The sequence below is a fragment of the Erpetoichthys calabaricus genome, chromosome 4 (assembly GCF_900747795.2).
Source record: "Erpetoichthys calabaricus chromosome 4, fErpCal1.3, whole genome shotgun sequence".
Classification (NCBI taxonomy): domain Eukaryota; kingdom Metazoa; phylum Chordata; class Cladistia; order Polypteriformes; family Polypteridae; genus Erpetoichthys; species Erpetoichthys calabaricus.
This window is the reverse complement of record NC_041397.2, coordinates 144,220,261-144,246,666: the sequence shown is the minus strand read 5'-3', so window position 1 is coordinate 144,246,666 and position 26,406 is coordinate 144,220,261. Positions and strand designations below refer to the sequence as shown.

Here is a 26,406-nt window from a genome sequence, read left to right as displayed (position 1 = left end):
TCCCCAACAGTATAATTTTAATTTTTTTGTGGTACCCTCTGGGGAGTTTCTAGTTGGGGTACAGGAAACCCAAAGGAGCTATAAAAAAAGTCAGTCTCAGGCATCCAAAAGCAAGGTATGGGCCCATACATTGCAACAACCAAGCATGTATAGTCTTATAACTAGACTCTGTTGGTTTGGAGAGCTCTTGCTTAGTCTACTGATGGCACCAAAATGCTAATGAAAACCAATCGAAAAATGTAGCGTTGCCTTGTGATAGTGCTCACAATGAAAAGTACTGCATGGTACAAAGCTGTCAGACAGAAGTATCCCATGTACAGCATTTACTTGATTTACAAGTGAAAGTCTCTGTCAAAGCTAATCTGCCCCAGTCTTTACTGGTAATACTCTAAAATTCTTGCAATACACTATTTGAATGTGAGCAAACTCCAGCACTGGCAGTAATTCCTATGATTATAGCTGAAGGTGAATTCAGCAAAATATTAGACAAAGACAGTATTTTGAGCAGAACACTACATAAAAATGCCAATGGATAGAGGAGAAAGTGACACACCATAGATTATATATGCAGGAGAGGCAGCTGTTAAAGTCTAATACACTGTAAAGGCTTCTTCCCAGATCAGAAAGGTAGGACTGAAGCAGCTGCCTAGTGTCAGCCAGGGGGCACAACTGTGCTGCAGACCAAAGCATATAGCGTCTTCTTATTTAATAAGTATGCACGTTTCACCATAAATGTCTCATCTATAAATGTCTCATCCATTATGTAACATAAGCTGTTTCAGCTTTTGAGCAAATTCTCTGGTAAGCTACTCCCATCACCTTTTAAACTGTAAATCTGTCATTTCTACAGCACTCTCAGTATGAGTAAAACAAAAAGGGCAAGTGACTTGCAAAGGAATTTACCAAAGAGACAAAGCAGCTGTGAGTCTTCAAATGGTACTTACAAAAAAAAAACTAAATGAGCCAGTCCTGTGAAATTGCTATCTTCATTCCAACTGAGGTTTTAGCCACAAAGCAATAAACAGATAGGAAGTAATCATGAGCCACAAGCACACACACCAGTGTAGCCAGCATAATGAATACTTGTAAAAGATGGAGAGTTCAAATCTATCCCTAAGACAACTGGTGTGACCTAACATTTAAATGTAACTGAATTAAAATGTGAAACACAGTGTTGTTGGGTCAGTCACTACCAGTGACTCGCTGTTTGACTTTATCTCCGACAGCAGGAAAATGGACAATAAATGTACATGGTGGTGGTGGTAACTGATTTAGAATATTAAAGTCAAGTAGCTCAGAAAATGAATGAATAGACTAATAAAATTATGAGAATTTGTTGTGCTTTTTTTTCCTTTAGATTCCCATTTCCAACATAAAAATTTGATAACATTAAATATCTAAAATGGAAAGCGTCTTCCCTCAGATACTTCGCAATAAGCACCCCATCCTGTCTTGGTTCCTGCTTAACCAATGCTATTGTGAATGGCAGTACCCATCCATCCATCTTCCAACCCGCTGAATCCAAACACAGGGTCACGGGGGTCTGCTGGAGCCAATCCCAGCCAACACAGGGCACAAGGCAGGGAATCAATCCTGGGCAGGGTGCCAACCCACCGCAGGACACACACAAACACACCCGGGCCAATTTAGAATAGCCAATCCACCTAACCTGCATGTCTTTGGACTGTGGGAGGAAACCGGAGTGCCCGGAGGAAACCCACGCATACATGGGGAGAACATGCAAATTCCACGCAGGGAGGACCCGGGAAGTGAACCCGGGTCTCCTAACTGCGAGGCAGCAGCACTACCACTGGGCCACCGTGCCGCCCATGGCAGTACCCTTTCCCCACGAATTGGACAGATTCAAAACACCTTAAGTTCTTATATTTTTCCACTGAATTGTGTACACATAAAGATATGAATATACCGTACATAAATATGTATTAAAACCCATTTTCACACAGATATACATACATATGCACAAACACACATACACACAAGTTTAGTATGTTACAGGGTTACAAACTGGAGCCCATCCCAGTAGCAGTGGAAACCAATCCTGGATGTGACGGCATACTACACAAACACAAAGACTGTATAGCAAGGAGAAAGCTGGCTTTGAACCTTACCCTATACTTGCTCCTCCTTCAATGAGAATTCAAAGTTTAAGGAAGGATGACAATGTAAATACACAACCATTGTGCTTTCATTCACCACCTCCCGACCTCTAGCAGACTCCCTGCTCCACTTTATAAATATGGTGCTTTTTCCTCCCTTATTCCCCAGGCACCACATCAAAAGTATGTGTTAGCAGATCATTCATAACAGCAAGGGAAAGGGGGCCAGAAAGAGTGTGAGGGAGACAGACAGACAGAGGAGAAGAGACCTTCCGGCTCTGCACCTGCACACAAACAGAAGGCCCAGTTTAAATAATTACTTGAGCTCAAATGGTGGTACTGTGTCTGTGCTGGCTCATAATTCAGAAAAGTGTGAGTGCTGTATTCAGATTGACTGCTCTCAAAGTAACGTTTTGGCCAGTCCTCACATCCTTGACATTACTGAGACATAGTGATTTAGCATTTAAGCATGCATACATCTGTTACTACGCATTAGGTTACGTATATTTAACAGGAAATGTTACCCTAATGCCCGATGTATCACCCAGATGTTTCATTTCTGGCATCCCTACAATGGTATTATGGGAGAAAGTTCATCTGATTGAAATTATAATGAGAAAACAATCTAACAATCTAAAATGTGTTCTGCTAGATGATAATAAATTATTGCTTAGTCATTTAAAATATTGAAGAGCGTGAAAGGTCAAGTTCCATCAGGTCCAGGACTCTAGACAAGATCCAGATGGTTGCTCTGTAAAATCTACTTAAATATGAGCAGGGTACAATGAAATAATGAGGATTGTGTTAATGGGTACCAAAGCATAGTCCAGTAGGATTTCCATTCCTTCTAAGAAATGCTGCCTAATTTTCTGAAAAGAAGAGAATACTAGTTATTCTCAGAGACTATCAGGAGAGAGAAAAATAATTGGCACACTTAGAGCAGAAACACAGGTGAGTGTTTTGGTATAATTCTGAAATTCCTGATTGAGGTATCCAAATTTTCTGGAGGGTCCAATAAGGAGTTCAGGAAGGATGCCCACACAGGCACATGCCTTTAAGGTACTAGATATTGAATGGAATTCCTGTAATTCCTAAAGGGTGATCTCCAGGGTCTTGAAATATTTCACAATATGATCCATGGAAGTTCTTCAAAATTCAATGGAAATTGAGAGTCTGGAAATTCGTGAAAGTGATGAACTAGACTATCTCAAGTTATACGAAACACAAGATAGTCTGTTTTTTCTCTAATCGGAAAAAACGTTGCAGAGGCAACTTCAAAGTATGATCCTGGTGGGAATGTTATGTAGTTTTGGAATGCATTGAGAATACATTATTCAAAAAAATTCCCTCAGGTTTCTTAAATCTCCAAGATAAGATACGTGATTTTTTTTCTATAGTATACTGGAGATGAAGAGTGATATTCTATGAATATAAAAATTTTACTTTGGTTGGTTCCAGTGGTTTACCACCACAAGATGTTTTCATTCATGTGACCAGGACTCTAAAGATTATACCAATGAAGACAAACATTTATTATATTCCTATTGCCTGTAGGCCGCATGTGTAGTTTGCACTTTTTGGGTTAAGGTGACTGAACCCCATCAAGAAATATTAAAAGTAAAAAGATTGGAGGTGCAGAGATGCACACATTAGTAGTGCTGCTTCATCGTGATTCAAACGTGAGGCAAGTTGCACACATTTTCCTTAGGTTTTTACATTATACTGTGATTGAATAAAAATAAAATGAATGCTTTGTCTAGTCTTAAATAAATGGCTGAGACCAAGGGTATACAGAGGAAATTGTTAGGCAGACATGTCTGTGTTCAGGCCACCACTCACTGCGATCAAGATGACGGCTTGGAAAAGCCCACAACCACAGCATTGAAAATGGCAATATTTGTAAAGTATCTTGTGAAGGTTCTCACTGAGAAACAGTGGAATTACTCATAATAAAGATAAATTGAAGATTCTTGCAATACACTATTTGAATGTGAAGAATTAAAGATTCCTGCGGTGGGTTGGCACCCTGCCCGTGATTGTTTCCTGCCTTATGCCCTGTGTTGGCTGGGATTGGCTCCAGCAGACCCCCGTGACCCTGTGTTCGGATTCAGCGGGTTGGAAAATGGATGGATGGATGGAATTAAAGATTCATGTTATAGTTGCTTTAAGACAGCAATCAAAGTGATTTTCTAAGAATACTGCATATTACTTACTAGGATTTGGCTAATTACTAGCACTTGTGGGGTAATGTGTCAAAACTCCTGCTTTATATAATACAGACAAAGGGAAAGTGGAGACAAGAGAAATTTCATCTGCAACTTGAAAGACAGCAGTACTTATTGAGTAGCCTCTTGCATTATTATGCCAGAAATGTAACTTACTTCTTATAGCAACCCTGCTGGTCATCATGCTGCCTAACATTTGTGCAACATCAGCTTCTTATGGAGAAACATGCCTGAAAATAACACTGATTTATTTCATTCTTCTTGCATGAGCAACGCTAAAGATAATTGTAGCAGGTGCCTCTCTCTCTTTTCTAAACACTAAGATGTGGCCTTCACTAGGATTCCCATTACAGCCATGATTCTAGTGACCTCTAAGCCACACCCAACCCAAACAACTGTGGCAGATTTCACTGGAGGTCCTGGCCAGGCTGCCCTCATTCAGCTCTATAGTAATAAATTTTCTGTCACCCTGCTTTGGTACCATTGTCAGGTGGCAGGCTTGCATTCCTCCCAGGGCCTTTTGAATGCAGAGGGGAGCTAATAAATCTCCCAGCAGGCATTGCATCTCCATTGTCATGCAATCATTGCTCAGTTGTGACTTCTTCCTCCTAAATCACTATGACAGTGGCATCTTCACAAGCAATAGCAAGCAGACGATGACACTCCAGTCCTTGGCCAGACCAGAGCCATTTGTGCAGCTTCATCAAACAATGCAGAAAATACAAGACAATGCTGGCTCAGCTCCCAGGTTCAGGGATTCCTTCAGAGGATAAAGTGGAGCAACAGCAAGCAGTTTAAAATGAAAAGTTAGCTTAGTGTCATGCATAGCTTCAGATTTCATCACCACATCTGTCTTCTTCGATTGCTACTGAAATGTTTATAGGTTCTGGGCAAAGGCACTATATGGTAAATTGACAACTCATTTACTGAAAACTTAAAACTAAATTTGTCGTAAATATGATGACATGGCAGCTCTTCTCCCTAAAAAGCATTAACTCTGCCCCTTACACAAAACAACATTCTCAAGAATATTGCCTGTCCCACTTCTTGGGGAAGCACCTTCACTACTAAGGAAGGGCAAAATATTGCAGGAGAGGCTTTTTTTATCTTAGACCGACATCTTTTCTCTTGAGCAATGAAAGTTTGCTATATCAATGTAGAAGATCTCTAAAGGAAGATAAATGTGCAAGTGAATACCAGAACAACCTCATGGAATGTACCAGCCCTGGGCACATTTGTGCATATAACCATATTCAATAATTATGGTATAAAAAAAAGAAGAAAAAGAATTTCCAACTAAATTGGCATACATGTCTTTGGAAAATGGAAATAAACAAATGAGATTCCTAGAAGAAATCCAACTCAGAATAATTCACACTTCAAAGACAGAGTGACTTGGCCAGGAGTTCTTTCAAGGTCTCTGGGAAACACAAGGCAAGTGCATTCAATATTGTGCCTCCATGCTGCCCTATATAAAATCTACAGGAACCTAAATTATAATTATTCCAATAGAACAAATCACCAACAAGATATTAAGGTAATGCAAATTGTAAATACCACATAAGTGGATGGATGGACAGCCCCCCGGAAGATGTCACTGGGGATTCTTTATTCCTCCAGATCGCTAGACAGCAGAAGCCCTGGATATCAATGCCCAGTGTGTAACCAGTAGGGCATGCTGGGAAGTGTAGTCCTGCAACACAGCCCTGCTGGGGTCCATAGGTGCCACAAGAGGCGCTGCAGGGAGAAGCGCTCCTTAATAAGTGGGACTTTGGTATGACCTGAAAGTACTCCTGGATCCTTAATAAGAGGGGCCACACTCCTTTACCTGTGCGAGTTGGAGCTGGGAGTACATGGAGCAACACTCGACCACAGGAGGGCAGTGCAGTGGTGAGAAGAGAGTATTGTGGAAAGAGAGAAAGAAAACCTGTGTTAGTGCTTGTGCTACTTTTTGGAAGTATTTTGTAATAAATCTTCCATTATTTGAAGCTGGGACTGTTCAGGTGTATTCGTGTTAGGGTTCAGGGCTTGCCCCCGGTTCCATTACAAAATATGACATCATTAAAATAACATACACAGAATGACAGAACAAACAGGATTAATGAAGAGCACTGAAAAGAATTCAGTTGAACTAAAATAAGACTGGATTGTAGACACAAACACTCAAAGACGCAGCATCTAAAATTCCAAATCCCATTCTTGGTTGTTGTCTATGTCATGTGGAGGTTGCCAGTTTCTTCCAGACACACCAATATTCCTTCATCTGCTGTGTATGTTATATTAGTTGATGATTCCAATTTGTGTGCATGTTCCCTGTGATTGACTGGTTCTTTATCCTGCCCTCTCTACCTCTAGAATAAATGAATTTGACAATGTGTTTATGCATGTGAAATAGAACTGATTGCTATCTAGAAGGAATTTATTGTGAGAACCAAGCACAAGAAAATAAATCAGCAGTGTAAATAAAACAGTACATGTCTAGTGAGAAGCGACACAAGGACCCAATGAAAGGCACTGTGGAAAATAAAATGTACTATAATAACACTTTCTGAGGGATCGCAAGGGCAAATGGAAATGTATTAGCACAGAATTTATGTTAAGAACATACAGTTAAATAGGTTCTGTGAAATAGCTTTAATTATAGTTCTGATTAATTATAATAAGAGTGACTATAAATTAAAGAAAAATACTATACCTGGGAAATTACACAAAATACCTCATTATGCACTAAAGTAGCAAAAGGGGTCTACAAATCAGACTAATACTAGACTGACTTACAGTAAATAAAAATTAGGTTGAACAACAAATTACAGAAATAATATCTTCACGTTCATCTTGAACACATCTGACTAAATCAGAATGTGCTGCTCATGAAAAACATTAGCAACAGGGTAATAAGTAAGACATAATGTTACCCAAAGGGTGGCAGCTTTTTTAAAGGTTCCAAAGCACAATATTAATAAAAGAAAAATACATTTCTGTTAATAATCAGATAAACTATTCATCAGGTTTCTGAATTTACTTTTATTTACACAAAGTTATGGCCAGTAAATTAACTGATGATTTAACTAAAAAAGACAATAATATGTAAAAGCATCTATGTGTTGCTTTCTCAGAGTCTCTCAGCACAAGACAAAGTTCTATTTTTACGTAAATGGGTTCTGCAGTTAGTTATTCCTAGAAATGACAGTGCCCACCAAAAAGCCCTCACACTTACCCCATGGGCTGGGTAGGAGATCCACCCCAGCTCCCCCTGACTTGCCTTTGAATCCAGCAGATTAACTAGAAAAGAAAGGGAAATGAAAAGAAGAGTTCAGTCTTTCAGTCTAGTTAGCCTCAATTATCCCTCCTTCAAAGGATGTGTTTATTTAGAGATTTCTAAAGTAGAGCACAGTTTGCTCAGCTGCAAGATCAATGGGATTTGAGAAAATTACAATATACACATTGCACAGGGTGCTGCTTCTTTTCAGTCCCTTTTTGCGCACCTCTTAACCCTACAAAATTCTGAAAAAAAAATAATGATGAGAAGGGCTTGCTTGAAATGCAGAGTAATTTGGAAGTGAAGTCCTAAATCCAAGGGTGTGTGCAAATGGATTAGAGATATTAGGCAAAGGTAAGCAAGAGGGTGCACGGCAAGAATAAAACAGATTTCATGTGTTTCACATTTCTACTCAAAGCTAAGCAATTTAAGTATTAATATTGTAGCCTGGGGAGATAAGGACAGGACTTTTTACTGTAACAAAAACATCAAGTGTAATTTTTTTCTGGATATTGTTATACTGTCATACATTGTCTTGATGGACTATGAACTGAAAGTGACATACAGAGAGTATGGGAAATGCAGAGCAGTATGATGCTCTATAAATGTTTTAGTCTGTACACAAGAAGTGGGGCCCACAAACCAATAGTGGGTTCCACCACCAATCAGTTAATCATCTAAAGCTGCAACTGAATAATTATGGAAACAACCACACTGTACATTTTAAATATGTAAGCGGATTTTAATAAAACCTACCTAACTCTTTTCAACCTGTAGGTCATTTCAGGGTCACAGAGGGGTTTTTAACCTAAGCAAAGGATAAATACGTAAATGTAATACTTAATGCAGTAGTCACACAGTACCCTTTTTTCCAGTCCAAAGGCAACTAGATGGCCAACTGTCTCTTCAATTGTAGCCACAATGTCACATATTGTTTCCTATTTGTGCATGTCTGGTCAAGTAGATGCAAAGTAAAACCTAGTAAAATAGTAACCCCGCAGGCATAAAGACCATTAACATAATAGTAAGAATTCATAAATATGCAGGCACTGTACAAAGTTAAAGACCTAATTCTCAAAGCTCATTTCCCTCTGTATGCTACACTTGCCCCAAACAAACATGCTAAAAATACACTTTGTCAAAATAATTGATTTATAATATATGAAAAATTCATAAGAGAGGAATAATCAATAGGAATATGTATTGTGACAAATAAATAAACGTAAATAATACCCCTGCTGCCACATTGGGTTAAGCCCCTTTCTACTCAGCAGGGTGGTGAATCCGTATGCTCTTTATTTTGTCCGAAACACTCACCAGATCTGTTCAATATCCAGTGTGAGCACCTACCCAATTCATGTTGTCTACTAAGCTGAACTGGACTAAAGTTATACCCCATAACACTTCTGAAGGGATGAAAGTCTCCAAAAAGTTCAGTGGCCATCCTTCAGACCTTCATCTGGTGGCCCCAGGTCTCACTTCTTGCCTAAGTCACAATATACACTTAAAGTGTTTTTGACCTCTCCTGTTCCTCTGAGCATACTGTTGCACCAGTGCCACCTGGTAACCCTGTGCTGACATCTAGGAGTTGGGGAGAATTCTTACAGGTCTCAACATATCCTGATAACCTCACTAGTCAGAGGGCCAGGCATCACTGAGAACTCCAGACTGACTGCCCGCTAGCATCCCTGGCATAACAATTTCGTATTTGTGCTGTCATCCCCAGCTATAGCATGAAAATTTACAGAGCACATGGCTTCTTGTTAGCTGTTTATCCATACTAATATGTACAGGGACCCTCCTATCCACAACATGTTGTTCTTCTGCTACATAGAGTTAGCCAAATAACCCTCCTGTCCTGGCTCTTTATGTGTCCTTTATCCATGCCACTTCCTTGTCTAAATGGCACACCATCATACTCCCTCTGTAGGCAATTAGCAAAAGCTTTTGGTCCTTTAACTTTACCTACTTTGTATATAAATGCTGGCTTTGGATACAAGCACCATAAAAATAAAAAAGTCAATGTACACAAAGGAGACTTTCTGTTCTTAGATGCCCGCTCATCCATCTTACTTGCTGTACACTCTTGCCATCAGAAGGAGATGGTGACAAACTCTACTTGCTACCTAAAGTCAGTTTACTCTCAGATGCAGACCTCATTGTAATACACTTGGCTGGACTCTCTGTTGGTTTTGCTGTCAGGTCTCATGATTGGAAGTATAACCAATTAATGTTCACCATATACGGTATATATATATATATATATATATATATATATATATATATATATATATACTGCTGGTAGCGCTGCATGCCTCGCAGTTAGGAGACCTGGGTTCGCTTTCCGGGTCCTCCCTATGTGGAGGTTGCATGTTCTCCCCGTGTCTGCATGGGTTTCCTCCGGGTGCTCCAGTTTCCTCCCACAGTACAAAGACATGCAGCTTAGGTGCATTGGCGATTCTAAATGGTCCCTAGTGTGTGTGCCCTGCGGTGGGCTGGCGCCCTGCCCAGGGTTTGTTTCCTGCCTTGCGCCCTGTGTTATAATATATATAAACTAGCAAAATACCCGCGCTTCGCAGCGGAGAAGTACTGTGTTAAAGAGGTTATGAAAAAAAAAGGAAACATTTTAAAAATAACGTAACATGATTGTCAATGTAATTGTGTTGTCATTGTTATAACTGTTGCTGTCTTTTATATATATATATATATATATATATTATATATATAATATACACACACACATAAACATTTATATACATATACATATATATACATATCTACATATACACATCTACATATATATACACACATACATAAAGACACACATAACACTTACTGACTGAAACGGGCTTTCATTGACAATCATGTTACGTTATTTTTAAAATGTTTCCTTTTTTTTTCATAACCTCTTTAACACAGTACTTCTCCGCTGCGAAGTGCAGGTATTTTGCTAGTATATATATATATACATATACACACATACATGCAGTTTTAATAACACAGAAATCAATATAAACATTAACATCATTATCATATGAGAATATGAAGTAATATATAAGAAGCACATTTCATATAAATATAAATTATTAAACAGTAAAATCTTGTTCTGTAATTTGCTACCGTGGCAATTTGTGTGTCTGTCCAGGATTTTAAATGACCTGTAGGTCGCAAACCGTTTCACCTATACACTTGAAATGTGGTACACATATAGTACGTCACGTCTACTATCCGCTTTATGGGTGATGATTGTTTTACTGTTTTTATCTTTATTTTATTTTATTGTAGAATCAACTCCTATCTGCGCACAGCAGGGCAGCCGTGGGCAGATGCGTATGGTGTATTCACTCCATGTTATCGTGCATTGCGCTGTCAGTGGTATTTTGATAAAATAATTTGAACAACATATAACAACCGTATAAATTATTAAACAGTAAAACATTAACAGTTAAGAAGTAAAGTTACATTAAGTACTACTGCAGTGCCTTCGGGTATACCTCATTTTTTGTTTGCCCGTTATATGCTTAAATGTATACATTTTTTGTTGCACCTACCCGAGAACACGCGACATATAACCGAGCGTGGGAGAAGCATGGATTTTAAACACACGTTGAGTTGATCTGCTGGTCTCCCTCGTGGAATAACTGGTAATGTTTGACTAAAATCTACAGCGAGTAAAACGACATTACCTCCTATTTTTTTTTTTTACGATCTCTGAGATCTTGCTTTTTTTGGTTCAAGGCTTCATAAGCTCTTTTATGTTGTGTGGTGTACTTATCCCAAACCATCATCTTTGAATGTTGCAAGACTTTCGCCTTGGATGTAGATCGGGGTAATTACATTCATTGCATTCCTAGTCTGAATCACAATGTGATTGTATGGGTGGTTACCTGGCACTGTAGGGTTGCCACCCGTCCTTTAAAATACGGAATTGTGCCGCGTTTGAGAATGAAATTGCGCGCCCCGTTTTGAATCAATACTGGACGGGATTTATCCCGTATTTTTTTTATAATTTTTTTTTTAAAGCAGCGTCTCATGCAAATCATCCCACACGCATTTTATGAAGATGCCTCCTTTCCTACTTTTGATTGGGTAATACTTGATGTCATCGTTACTTTGATTGGTCTTTTTAACTGTCCAGTGAGGAGGGCGTGTCTTTTAAGTACAGTCTGCAAAGTGTTGGCACTGAGATGTGGCGTCAGCGCCATAGTTGAAGCCCCTAACGTTGCGGTCAGCAAGTCGGCTAACATCCGCCATGTGCCGTCTTTCAGTTGCGAGAAGCAGATCATAGAATGGTTGAAACTGTTGCCCCTAACGTTGCGCCACGGCGTGTGGTTCGTTTATACCTCGTGTCTTCTCATTAAAGTTTTATCTCGCGAATATGTTATTGCAATCCGCAGCGGGAGCGTTTCTATAAACTTAATTTAAACTTATGTTTTACACCGTGCTTTGTTTCCCTTATGAACATGCTTGTATGCTTAACTCGCTCCGTTCTCAATTGTTTAATTAATTTTTTGCTCTTCGCTGTTTGCGGCTCTTCCTCCATTTCCCCCTACTTCGTTGTTTTATCTCGCGAATATGTTATTGCAATCCGCAGCGGGAGCGTTTCTATAAACTTAATTTAAACTTACGTTTTACACCGTGCTTTGTTTCCCTTATGAACATGCTTGTATGCTTAACTCGCTCCGTTCTCAATTGTTTAATTAATTTTTTGCTCTTCGCTGTTTGCGGCTCTTCCTCCATTTCCCCCTACTTCGTTGTTTTATCTCGCGAATATGTTATTGCAATCCTTAACGGGAGCGTTTCAATAAACTGATTGAAAATAGTTTTGCATTTACCTTTTTAGTAAAAGGCGAGCTTTTAAGCCTGAGAAATCACCCCGTAAATGCACACGTTTAATTGCACATGTGTTAATATGTATGGTTACACAGTATTAAAAGACAGTGAACAACGTCAGTTACCTTTGTTCCCGCGTTTGATAAAAGGTGAGCTTTTAAGCCTGAGAAATCACCCCATAAATGCACACGTTTAATTGCACATGTGTTAATATGTATGCTTACACAGTATTAAAAGACAGTCAAAAATTAACGTCATTTACCTTCGTTCCCGCGTGTGACTCGTGCTGTAAATCTCTTCCTTGTTTTTAGATTACGTAGGAGGCGTGATGACGCGATACGTGACTCCGCCTCCTCCATTACAGTGTATGGACAAAAAATATGTTCCAGTTATGACCATTACGCTTTGAATTTCGAAATGAAACCTGCCTAACTTTTGTAAGTAAGCTGTAAGGAATGAGCCTGCCAAATTTCAGCCTTCCACCTACACGGGAAGTTGGAGAATTAGTGATGAGTCAGTCAGTGAGTGAGTGAGTCAGTCAGTCAGTGAGGGCTTTGCCTTTTATTATTATAGATATATATATTATAATACCTCATTGTGCACACTATCACAGAGTCTTCAAAGTCAAATAAGACATTGCAGGTCTAAAAGCAGTTAGCATGACCATCACTATACATATCATAAGAACAACAGTGAAACTATTAACATCAGAAATAATAATTTACTATAAAATAGGAGCTTCGCAAACAGATTTGGAGACTTACACATAAGTGATGTGGACTTCTACTGTATAGAGGAGCTTCAATATACCTTCCACATTGAAAGTAATGTTAGGTTAGTAATCTAGATAAGGAGTAATATGTAACTATCTAGATAAAGTATAATAAAACGTTTTCCCAATATTCCATAAGCCTTACCAGGTGTTTTCGATGAAACTGCAAGATAGCAAACAATTGTTCACTGCTCAATGGCCCTGTAGCTAACTTAATGGAAGTTGTAAAGAGGCAGCAAAAACACTTTCTAAGAGTTGCCATACAGCTGACAAGCTCTTGCAAATACACTCTCAAGTACTAAAAACTGGAAACATGAAAACAGAAGGTAGCCTGAGCAGGTCCCTGTCCATGGGTTTCAGTCTGTAATCAATCTTTCAAATGAAACACCTTTTGAGCAATTTACATAGCAGGGAAAGAAGAGCCATAAGCTTCTTGTATCTCTTAATGAGTACACACATTATGGGACATGCGGAAAATGCACGATTCTCAGTGGGAAATTCTGTTAAAGAGGCTATTGAGTTATGATGCAATGTCTGCCTTTCAAATAACTAACTATTATAAATAATAATAACAAGGTTAATCAGAAATAACATTTTTGTGGATTCACTAATCTGGAGCAATGTGATACATGTTTAATTACATTTTGTTTAATTTTATATTCATCAAAAAATAAATAAATAAAATAAACCCTTTTGGTTTTTTTTTCGCACAGCCCAGGTAACAAAACAGAAGTGACCTTTAGTTTCTCCCAAAACACCAACTGGAATTTAATGCGGGGCAATGAAGTGGGAAGGTGAGGTATCAGAAGTGGCATTTGCAAAAATCCCCGTAGAGCGTGTCTGCTGCATCAACCGGGGCACGTGAAAAGGCTTTGAACGGATCCTGGGTGGACGTTAATATTCACACTACAGACCCCAAAAATAACTCTCTGTCACCAGATGCTGTAGATCATTTCTGACAACAATTTATTGCCATGCACCTGAAAGGTTGCTTGTTTAATCTCATGTAAATTTTACTTTTAATGCAACTTTGAACTTCAAGATTGAAATTAAGATTAAGGCACAAGTGCGCTTTATTTTTTTTTTTTGGAAAATTTTCAATAGTCGTGAAGTGCTGCCACCTGGCGGGATCCACCCGCACATCTCTTCCAAAATGCTAAAAATATGTAAATTAATTATTGCAAGATGTAGATGTCTTCTGTTAAATAAATATTAGATTTGTTTTTCAATGATTTTGACTTTTTTAAATTATTGATTGCAGAATTAAAGAGAAAAAATATTAATACCAAGAAAAGGAAAGCCCAATATGTTAAAGAACACCATCCATGCAGGGGACCAGCTAGTGGTCAACAACATGTGTGCATTTTATAAAAGTAATAAATATTAAAATGAAGAGACAATTAAACCTTTTTCATTATTGCCATCAGGGTAAAATGGAACATAACTATTTCCTGTGCATCATTTGTGCTTAGCATCCATAATTTGTCTCATTCCTGCATAGAACTAATTAATATATTACTGTTTCCTGAGCTGGCTAACCTCCTGAAAGTGTTACACTGACACTTACTAGTCAGTTCTGTTAATAGACCTATAAGACTGTATATAAATGAAGCATCTGAAATACTGTGAGATATGCCACATGGCAGCAGTATGTGCCTGTATCATCTTCCTGCTCTGCATGTCAGTCATTCAACTCTAATGGACTAATCCACCTTACTCTCACCAAAGATGATGTCTCATTACAACAATTCTAGTTGTAGGGTATGTCAGACTGGCTGAATGAAGTTGCTGATCTTCTCGCAGGAATACGTCAACTTACACAACTGAAAATTGCTGGACAAGTCACATTTAGAGATCATATGCCCACCTTCCAGTACAGTCCTGGCTGCCCCTTTTTTCTAGTGGCCAATAGCATGCTGCCCTTTTAGAGCCATGAAATATGAAGGAATAACAGGTACGTTGAGTTTACGCAGAATCTCTGCTCTTTATTTCTTTTTCCATTCTGTCATAGTACATAAAGATATCAGATAGATTACCTCCTGTGTTTGTGAAATTCAGAACACCCTTGTTCCTTATTGCTCATCACTGAATTATATCCATTGTACTTCTGGAATAGCATTCATTGATTGTCAGTTCTTAAGCACACAGAGTCCTCCTCTACAGTTCTGTGAAAACCTGTTGGATTTTATTGGAGCAAATCATGGATTAGCTGAAATAAGTCACTGGGCATGTCAAATCATGTGATTAGCTTCATGGTAACATGACATTGACTGCCTCTGACATGCTAATATTATGTACAGTAAATCCAGTGAAGATTACTAGAAAAGTCATGTATTGTGACATTGCCTTAAGAAAAAATTGGCTAACAAAAGCAAACAAAATGACTGCCCATGTTCCAGTCATATGACATCTACTGTATACTGAAAGTGTCTAATTAAGATCTTCTATTTTGGCCAAACTGTGGATCATGGGCCAGTAGGGTACTATTAGTGATGCCGTCTCACAGCTCAAGTATCTGGGTTCAACTGCTGACAGGGAGTTTCCACATTCTCCGCAGTGTGCATGGATTTTCCTTAGGGTGCTATTGTTTTTCTGCCACATTACAAAGATGTGCATGTTAGATTGATTGCTGATCCTAATGTTTGTGTGATTAAGTTAAGGTGTATGCTCGAGTGTACCCAGCCATAAGGTCAGTCCCAGCCTTGTGCCCACTGTTGTCATGTTGTCAGGCATAATACAAAAGAAATATGATGGGAATTTTCTGCTCACAAAAAGAAGTGTTATGTGGTGGTGCTTTCTGGAACTATATGAGGCCAAAAATTCAATTATTTAAAATGTAATTACCTAATGATTTAATAATTAAAAAGTTAATTATTCAATTCATTCATTATTGATTACTTAAACACATTTTTAATTAAATAAAAAATGCACTTCAAATTTATCACTTCAAAAACAGCTACTTTGTCACCTTCTCTTCTTCTTTAAATGTCTGAATTATTTTATTTACTAAGAGATATTGATGCATAATTTGCTCTTATACTGATTTGAATTTAATTCTTGTTTTCTTTGTTAAGTGCTCTAGGCTGGTGTTCACTGTGAAAAGTCTATCAACCCTTCAGTTTTGTTTTTTTGAATCATTTTGGTATTTTTCAGGGAATACTCAGGGTGTTTTACAAGCACAAGGCAGAATGCAATAATGAATGGAACACCGTCCATCACAGGACACATTCATAACATGACAATTTAGAGGTGTCAATTAGCTTAATTTGCATGTCTTTCAGTTGTGGTAAGAAACTGGAACACTATGAGGAAACAGTATCTGAACTTGGGTCCAAGGAAATGTGAGACATGAAAGCAAACTACTTTGTCACCATGTCACCCACTGTAACAGGCACAGCATAAATCTAAGAGTGAGAAACTGAATCCTTTCAGCTTTACCTACTGATTATGTAAAGACTGACAGTGTAGCTGAAAAATGAACTTTTTGACTGATCTCACAGTCCACAAACACTGTCTATGCAATCTTGAAATACTTCAAAAGCAGCAGCATTAAAGTTAGTCAAGAATAGTATGTTTGGAATGATACTGATAATATAAGCTGCTGTAAAATGTTTGTATTTATATTGAATTATAGGATATTTCTTAGGTCATCATTAAATAATATATATGTGTCACTGTGTCACTGTACAGCAGCTTTGTTGTCAATGTTTTAACTAAGATGTTGCTTACATTTGGCATGGTCATATTAAGCTTATAACCTCCTCTTCTTTTAAAGGTTTTCCTTCTGGGAGCTTTCTGCCTATTTCTCACTGCCTCTGGAGTAGGAGCTACAAAACAAATACCACTTTACACAAAATCTATATGTGCCTTAACTAGTCACACCGCATCATTATTGATCAGGGGCAGAGTGGATAATGGACAGTTGTTGCCCTACATTTAGTAACGATATAAAGATGGCTGACCTTGTACCTCTGGACTTACTGTATATGCTGTATATGAAATCGCCAATTTGATGCTTACTGGAGAGAGAAATTGACTGAACTCTTTTTCTTGTGTTTGCTTTCTATACTGTAAATTCTGAGGTAGCTGTTGACATGTTAGTGCCTTTGCGTCTGCTCTCTTTTCACTTGTCTGAATGCCTTTACGTAGCAAAGGGAACCTACAGAAGAATATCATCTATGATTCCGTCTGCCTGGGGCATCAACAGTTAAAGAGAAATTGCACCACAGCAGAAGTAATCCTGCTTACTCTTCACAGTACTATTCCTTATGGTGTCTGCAATTATTAATAGATATTTGACTGCTCATCCCTACAAACTATTTTAATAACATGAGCTGGAACAGGTGAATCAATAACTGCGAGACATAATAATCTGGGATCATAACCACAGACTGCTTGCGAGCATCAATCATTCAAAGAAATTCCAGCAGCGGCAGCAATGATAGTTTCCTTCCATCAGCACTCCTTGCTTGAGCTGAAGGAGGGCCCCAAACCTCTACTCTGTCTTCCTATCCTGAGCCACCAACCTATTTAGTGTCATTTAAAATAAAGACATACTACAGAATCCCTTGATTTGTGATTGGCTGCTTCCCATCTTGTACACAGGACATGTGACCCAATGGGATAAAGAGGCCACAGCAAACTGATGGAATGCCAGGTCATGGCAGAAGGCAATTTCGAGAATTTCAGTTGAGTTGGCAGGGGTCAACTGCTGTGTCTGCAACAAAATCAGAATACACTTGATGGCTCAGTTAATTAACCTGGAGTTAAGTCTGCTTCACCACCAAATGTCTATCTTTGTTAACTTAAAAAAAATTAAAAATACAAATAAAAAACACAACAGACATTGGAGCACAGCCATCATTCCTGGCATCGATAGATGCCATAGCCTTAGGAACAACCCATGGAAGACAAGAGGCTTTCAGAAGTCTTGGCAGCTTTCCCAATACCTGCCACTACAAATCAAGTGTTTGAATGTCAAGTAGAATGAAAATTAGCAAGCCCTGATGATGAGGTATCAGTGACAAAGAAAACAAAATGTAATCTTTGGTCTTTTAGCTATTGCCAATGCACAAGACTGCTACCATGCAGAAGTACAAGCACCCATAAACCATACAATAAAACGTAAAGCATTCCTTTAGAAAACATGGGCAGGAGTTTGCAAGATGGCATATTAAATCACCAACTGCTGGTGTGATGCCAAGTAAGTTTCTGAAGACAGCGATGCAACACGTGAATAAATACTAAGCTAGGAAATGTTTTGGATTGGAGTTCACTATGAAAGCTGCCACATAAAGAGTGAATAGTCAATTTTTGACTGTCATTAAAATCGTCATGGTTTGAATTAAAATTTATTTAAAAGTATTTGACATGCAGTAATTTAGGGTTAAATATATTTATTTTTTAATTAAAGATTTTATCCAAAAAAGCTCACAAATCATAAAACTGTACATATTTCTACATCTGCATACTTGACATCGATTTCCATGACCATCTTAACCAATTCAGTGTTACGCTCACACACTCGGCATGTTCCATTTGAGAATTGCCAACTAATCCTAACAAACATGTCATTGGATGTGGGAGGAAAATTCAACTAAAAATAAATCCACACAGACAGTGGGAGAACATACAAATGATTCCTGGGCCTCCTCAGGAAGTGAGGCAACAGCGTTAACCACTCTGTCATTATAAAGACATGTAGGTTAGGTGCATTAGCGACCCTAAATTGTCCCTAGTGTGTGCTTGGTGTGTGTGTATGTGCCTTGAGGTGGGCTGTCGCCCTGCCCGGGGTTTGTTCCTGCCTTACGCCCTGTGCTGGCTGAGATTGGCTCCAGCAGATCCCCGTGACCCTGTGTTAGGATATACCGGGTTGGATAATGGATGGATGGATGCTTTTTATGTTACAACTTCAACTTAAATCCTTATAATTGCTAATACTACTGTTTTCATATTTTAAAGTTGGAGCTCTTGTAGGTAAGTTAACATGCTCAGAGCAGGTGTTAAGGCAAAAACTAAAAAAAAAAAAAAAACTCCAACTCCCACAATCCTTCATGGTATCCCACTGAGTATGTGAAAAGGGGGAGAGTGTCAGAAGACTTACAACAGGTAGACGGAAACACCCAAAGCCCCAATCCAAAAGCCAGCAAAACTATTCACACTACTCAGAAACTTGTGAAATTGCTTTTAAAAACAAACTATAGAATGTACTGCACAAAATTTGCCATTTACGCAACTATGATATAAAGAACATTCAATTGTTGGATGGACTCCATCAAAAAAACAAGCTTGACTCCATGTTTAAAACTCTTAGAACTTCTTTCTGGGCATTGCATGTTGTTAGCTGTCTACATACCAATGGAATGAGACAGAATGCTGTCCTTTTGTGTGACATCTACAGTAAATTAATCATTAGTCAAATTATGATTAGGTTAAAGTCGTGCCATGATTATGCACTCTGATAACTGGCAGGTTCACTGCTACATGTCTATCACTTGATGCTTATCCAGTTACCTTGTCAGCACTGTGAGAAACTGATCGATAAACAATTAAAAAATACCCATCATGAAGCAAAATTTAAAATTCTTCATGATTCATAGCAATAGTATGGCTGGGATGCAAATGCCACCCCTCTCCCCACTGCACAGAATTAAAAAAAAAAAAAACTAGATGTGACATGAAAATAAAATAATTGCATGGATAATATAAAGAAACATGGAAACATCTGTGCACATCTCTTGAGCTGCCAACTTGTAATGCCATCTATCATGGCCACAATTACAGATCCACATCCAAAGTTCAGTGTTAGAGTGTCATCACAAACGGACATCAAATGTTTAAAAAGAAAAGTGAAAAAGAGCACCTAAATACAAGGCAATCACTATTAGGCACTTATTCTAACAGAGTTAACCTGCAGCATTTTCAGTTACTGAGTTTAAGCGAGTAAGTAAATATCCGTCCATTCATCTGTCCACCTTTTAACACACTCATTCATTTTTGGATTGGAAGAAAACATTGCCTATTGCAGTAGGAGCGTCCTAAACGTTGTTTTTTTATCCTTTTTTATTTGTGTCTCCATTTTTTTCTTGGAGGACTTAATCTTGTTTTGCTTTGTTTCTTTTTCTTTCTATTTTTTTATTTGCTTTTATTGTATTCAGTTTGAAGTAAATGATTATGTCAAGTATGTTATTAACATACAAGGTATGTTTGATTAGTACTGTGGAGTGCTACTGCAATTTTGTTGTTTCTGAAAATATAACTTATATAATATGAAATACTAATATATAAAAATAATATAAAAAAGAAGTGTCCTCAAGGCAGGAAGTAAGCATGTGTGGGGTGCCAACCAAAGCTTGAGGTGATGCAGTACAAAGTCTCACTCTATTGTAATCTTATTATGTTCCCTAGTAAGAAAGTACAGTAATGTATTGCAGTTTAAATTTCTGTAATCCATAACTGACTTAACTAGAATTTCGTTACTTGTGTTAGTTTTCTAAGAAGATAATATGTACTGTAACATGCCTTAGAAGGCAGACACTCAATCTCACGTGACACTGGAGGAGGACAGTGTGCCTTCTCAATCTGCATTGCCTGCCTGATTTAACTGTGCATTGGGTGCTATTTCCACCAGGTGTAGGGCACATTGAATTTTATAACACTGTCAGATCTGTACTGCATATATGATAATTCATTTTAATTCAGGAATGTGCTGAGTTTCTTAAAAAAAATCTTCTAAAATTTTTAAACTGAAGAATAAAAACTTTTAATTTTACAACACATTGAAAGAAAGCCTGAGTGTAGGGAACCGTCAGTGTGTATCCAGGAACATAAAACCTGTATTATTTTTGTTCATAGTAATGTACAGTCTCTTTATCAAAAGACCTCATTAGGATTTAGATTTACAGAGACAAGCATCGTAACATGCCTTTTTGTCACATCTCCATAACATTGCTGCAAAAATGGAGATGGCAGACGACCGGGGACCTTGCTCCACCAGGACACCTAGAGAAGGGAAGGACCGGGAGAGGGGAAATATCTTCCCCTGGGTGCAAGAGGGCAGCCTCCCCGGATTACATCATGGCCACAGATTTGGAGCTTGGAAGCTCAACCTGGTTGGTGTCCGTGGCCACTGCCAGCGGGTGCCTGGGCGATCTCAGAGCCCTGGATGGCAGTACTTCAGCCACACCAGGAAGTGTTGCTGGAAGAGGAACCAAATGCACCAGGAGTGCTTCCGGGTGCTCATGCAGCACTTCCGCCACACCAGGAAGTGCTGTAGGAAGTTCATTAGGGCACACCTGGGGCACATCCGGGTGCAACATCAAAGGGGCCGCCTCACTCCATTCGGGGAGCTGGAGAGCTTGCAGGAGAGGACTGGAGGCGGCAGAAGAGAAGATAAAAGGAAAAGGAAAAGAAGAAAAAGAAGAAAAAGGGACTGTGAGTTGTTTATGGTCGATTTTGCTGTGTGTAAAATAAACACGTGTGCTTTGATCAGTATGCCTTCAGTGTCTGTCTGAGTCGGGTTAAGAGCTGGTATAGCACCATCTATTGTCACAATACATATATTTAATGAGCTTCTGTAAAAGCCATATTTCACCCTTAGGACAAATAAAGTTCTATCTATCATTAACAATAAATCTATCATTTACCAAATCCATAGTGTTTTACTTGTTAAGTTTGGTTTATTTTTGATTATTAAAATGTATTTTTATTATCAAATCTTTTTTGTAAACTAAACACCTTTATGTGCTGCTTCAAATGTCATTCAACTGCGGAATTTACATTCATCGTTATTGGTTATTTCCTCTTTAATACAAAATACTGAAAGGACATTTGGATGTAATCCTTGTACTTTATAGACGAGACGTGCATTTGCTTGGGTTTTCACAGTAATGTAAAAGTAAAATAATTAGTAATGTGATTACTTTTTAAAGGAAGTAATGAGTAAACTAATCCTGTTACCATTTGACAGAAGTTAATTAGCAATTTGTTAATAGACTACTTCTTTGAGTAACTACTCCATTATAGAAATTATATATTTAATATGTTTTGAATGCTGTTGGGATACAAACAAGTTCTTTTTATGAAAATTACAAAATGACAACAATACAGCACAAATGTTGTAGTTTTTTAATTTACATTAGAAACCCAGACCCAGGAAATAAACCAATATCAGAATGCCATAGCTATTGCATGCTCCCATATAATTTCTTTTAGCCTTTGCGCCATGAATGCAGGGGCCTTTAACACAACCTGATTATTAATTCAAGACCTGTAATTGGTGTTGACAAAATGGCCACATTGCAATTTTGCTTCAGAAGAAGGAGGAAAGTAACTGGTGTTGATTCTTAATGGGATGTGCACAAGCTGCTCTACTTCTCCTTTCCCACTATTGTATTTTTCCAGCTGGATATTTGTAAACAGTCAAATGCCTACAAAAGTAGATAAACATAAAAAATAAGCAGTTAACCTGAGAAGACCATTTTCAGTCACTAGAACTAAGGCTTACAGCATTAGTCTAACCCCTGAATGGACCTAACACTAGCTGCTTTTCATTTCCCCATTATCTCACTGCTTTAGTGGGCTACACTTAGATTCTTCCCCAGGAGGTCAACACTGCTAAATAAGCCAATGTCTGGACGGAGTGGGGATCCCACTGCCTGCTGGGCTCTTGTATGCGTGCACACACACGCCTCCTGCCTCACCCATCTGGACTGCTGTCACATCCCTTTTTCATGCTGTGCCCAAGCCTGCACTTCACTAACACATCATTCTGTTCACAAGTGCTTTTCTAAAAATGACTTTTAATTTTACAGTTTGCCATTTTAAAATCCATCTATCCATTTTTTTATACCCACTTTTCTGATTCAAAATTATGGAGAAGCAGTGTCTATTCCAACAGGAATCAACTCTAGATGGGGTGCCGGTGCACCACTGTAAAATACAATAATTAAGTAGGAGATTGACAGCACTAAATGCAACATATCTCTTAAGAAATGAAAATTCAATTCGCCCAGTATGAATAAGCACTATGTAAAATAATTTGTATGTAGTAAATTACAGGGAAGCACATACATTTTTATTTTTAAAAAGGAAGGAACTGAGCTCTATATACACATAATTCTTGAAAATAGAAATTTGTATGTGCTGAATTCATTTGAAATCCCAAAGTCGAGCAAGCCAAGCTCTCTGTCAAACCTAAACTGACCCTCAATGAGCATATGAGTGTTGGTGTATATTTACATATTGTGAAATCGACTGCAGTCCCGTTAGGCTTTATTAATGCTTCCTACCCTGCTCCTAGTGCCTTTAGAGTAAGCTTCAAGAACCCATGACCCTGCGTCAGAATAAGCAGATTCTGATAAGTGGATGAATGGCTGCCATTAAAATTATGGGTGTTCAAACACTGTACTTTTATCTACTGATGGAACAACAGCTACTTCGCTTTGTTTGGCAACATCCAGGACCCCTTCGCTTTGTGTTACATTATTATAGAAACACTTACATGTACTCCCTGTAGAAGGAGAATGGGCATCCCTGATGAAACAGGGAAAAACATACTACCCGGACAGAAAGCTACAGCGACAATGAATTGGCCAGCAGAGATGAGAAATAACTTTGTGTCAGGATGGCAGGAGATAATGGATGGACTAGCAGAAGCTGAGATTCGGGAGAGGTTCCATTGCCCATACACAAGGTGGCAGTGGTCCTCAGTTGTGACACCCGCAGGGGTGCTGGTTGGGCTATGGAGTCTGGAAGTGCAACCCTGTCAAGGTACCTAAATTCCAACAGAGGGTGTTGTTGTTTTGCCTTCCCACTTTCATTATGGTCCGGAAGTGCTTCCTGGAAGACATGGCATGACACCGGAAGCTATTAGTGGTCCCACATTAGTACGAGCCAGAGCCGGGAGGCAACAGGAGAAACTCACCGGAGGCAGAGATGGGGGAAGAATTGGCCGTTTATTGTGTTAATTTATTGTATAATTGTGGCTTGTTATTGGGAGGATTGTGAAGAGGTGCCTAGGAAAAGAATAAAAATCCTTTATTTTACCCTATCCATGTGTGGTACTTTACTGTGTCTGTAGTTTGGGGCTCTCTGGCACCCCCTTATGATCGCACAGTGAATTTACTTTAGGTTGAAGTTCTAGACCAGGGGTGGGCAGATTCAGTCCTGGAGGGCCGCAGTGGCTGCAGGTTTTTGCTCCAACCCAATTGCTTAATAAGAAGCACTTATTGCTCAAGTAACACTTCAGCTTCACTTTAGTTGTCTCGTTCGTTAAGATTTTGAACCCTTATTGCTTATTTTAGTCGTAAACAGCTGTATTCTTGGTTTTTAATTGCTCCTAATTAGCAATACCATGCAAATGACAAAAGAGACCAGAATTTCTCCATTTAGCTTGTTACCATTTACACCTGTGTGTATTTATCACGAACTATTTGGTTTAATTAAATACTTGGAAGGAAAGTGAAGAGAAAAAAGTGAAGCACTGAGAATTACTCATCTGTTTTAGACTTCAAATCATTTGGATGATATCCTTAGAAAGGAAAATAAATCTAGGATATGAGAATGACCTGACATGGCAGTGTTAAAACACTAGCAAGCCATGCAATTAAATAATTGACAAGGATTGTTTTTTAAATTAAGCAACTGGGTTGGAACAAAAACCTGCACCCACTGCGGCCCTCCAGGACTGAATCTGCCCACCCCTGTTCTAGACCAACCTGGTTCAGATATTTTCCTAATGCTTCCAGCAGTGTTTTATCTGTGACCTCTATTTCTTGAATCATCTTTTTAAGCAGTTTCAGTGCCATATGGGTTTTAGAGTCACCTCCAGCTCTTAAAGATCTATCTGACACTCAGGTAGTTTCGCCGGTTGTTGGATAGGGCTTTGGGTATTTCTGTGTACCTGTCAAAAGTCCTCTGTCACACTCCCCTTTCTTGCCTGGTCAGTGGAATACCACGAAGGGAGCTGAAGTCCAGATGGTCACCTGTATGACCATCTGTACTATTTTAGTGATGGGATCCAGACCCATATTCCATGACTGCTTGTCCTCCCTGCAAGAAATGGAAAAGTCACTTACCTCAAATTTTCCTCTTTGAAGTTTTCCCAGAAACAAACTTGGAACTTGAAAATGTTGCTATGTTGGTTTTCCCAGGGATCTTCGTGGCAGATCTTGTGATCATCTTTCACACATTGGGGGCATGTGGTTTTCGCAACTAGAATGGCAGGACCACCCATCTTCACCATCTTTCTTTTATAATAAGGCAGCAAACTGCAAGCCATACCATCGCTGGCAACTAGATATGAATTGGGAATGCAATCAGGCCAATCCCACGGTATGTTTAACCTAGTCTGAGTTATTTAATAAATATTTGGTCTGCTAGTTTTGGCCACAACAATAAAAAAAAAAGGTCCCTGCCACTTGAATGGCCAGGAAATTCTGCCAACTACGCCACTTGTGACCACCATGTGGCACCATTGAGCCACAAACCCCAGACACAACTACAAAGAAACAGTCTCAGGTGCAAATAATTTTTTTTTATTTACCAAAAATACCTTTAACAGGTTTCTTCCTCTTAGTATTGCCCAATACAGCACAGCAAAACAAACATTTTCTTCTCCTTTCTCTTTGACTCCTTCCAGGCAAGCGTTGTACAGCTCCTCTCCTGACTCTGACTCCCATGGCTGAGATCGCGCAGCTACTTTTATCTATGACCCGAGAGTACTTCTGGTGCTAGGGCAAGGTCTATTGGAAGCACTTCAGAGCTGACCAGAAGTCCCTGAACGAAGAGACTACGAATCACAACAGCTCTCCCTGGTGGCCCCCACATATCCCAGCAGGGCTGCCCCATTGGACTACAGATCCCAGCATGGTGTCTGTGTGGGAATCCCAAACCAGGGTTACTGACATCTGGTGTACTGGGTGAGAAAATGTTCAGCAGTGTTCTTCTGCCCCGATCCTTCCATTGCACTGGCCTCCTGGCCAGGTAAGGATTTTTGTTCAACCCCTGTCGGGATGCCAGTCCATGTGTGCCATCCATTACTATGTAAATCACTGGGTTTTACAAGCAGCAAATCATATAAAAACAGGGCTCTGTATAAAGGGAGGCTACTTTCTTAACAACATAATTTAAAGGAAAAAAATTCACTGGACAATACGAAAATTTTATGTTTTTGGGCAGAGCATAAAATTAAAATAGGAA

General features: G+C 38.9%; 1 protein-coding gene across 5 annotated transcripts in view; it reads right to left on the bottom strand.

Moving 5' to 3' along the window:
* The window catches only part of epha3 (eph receptor A3), a 214,022-nt gene that overhangs the window by 159,456 nt on the left and 28,160 nt on the right, over positions 1-26,406 (bottom strand). For all 5 annotated transcript variants that reach the window (XM_028799857.2, XM_028799853.2, XM_028799854.2 and 2 more), the window contains exon 2: positions 7,560-7,624. In XM_028799857.2, the coding sequence (XP_028655690.1) occupies positions 7,560-7,624 (65 nt within the window). The remainder of the gene's footprint in view (positions 1-7,559; positions 7,625-26,406) is intronic.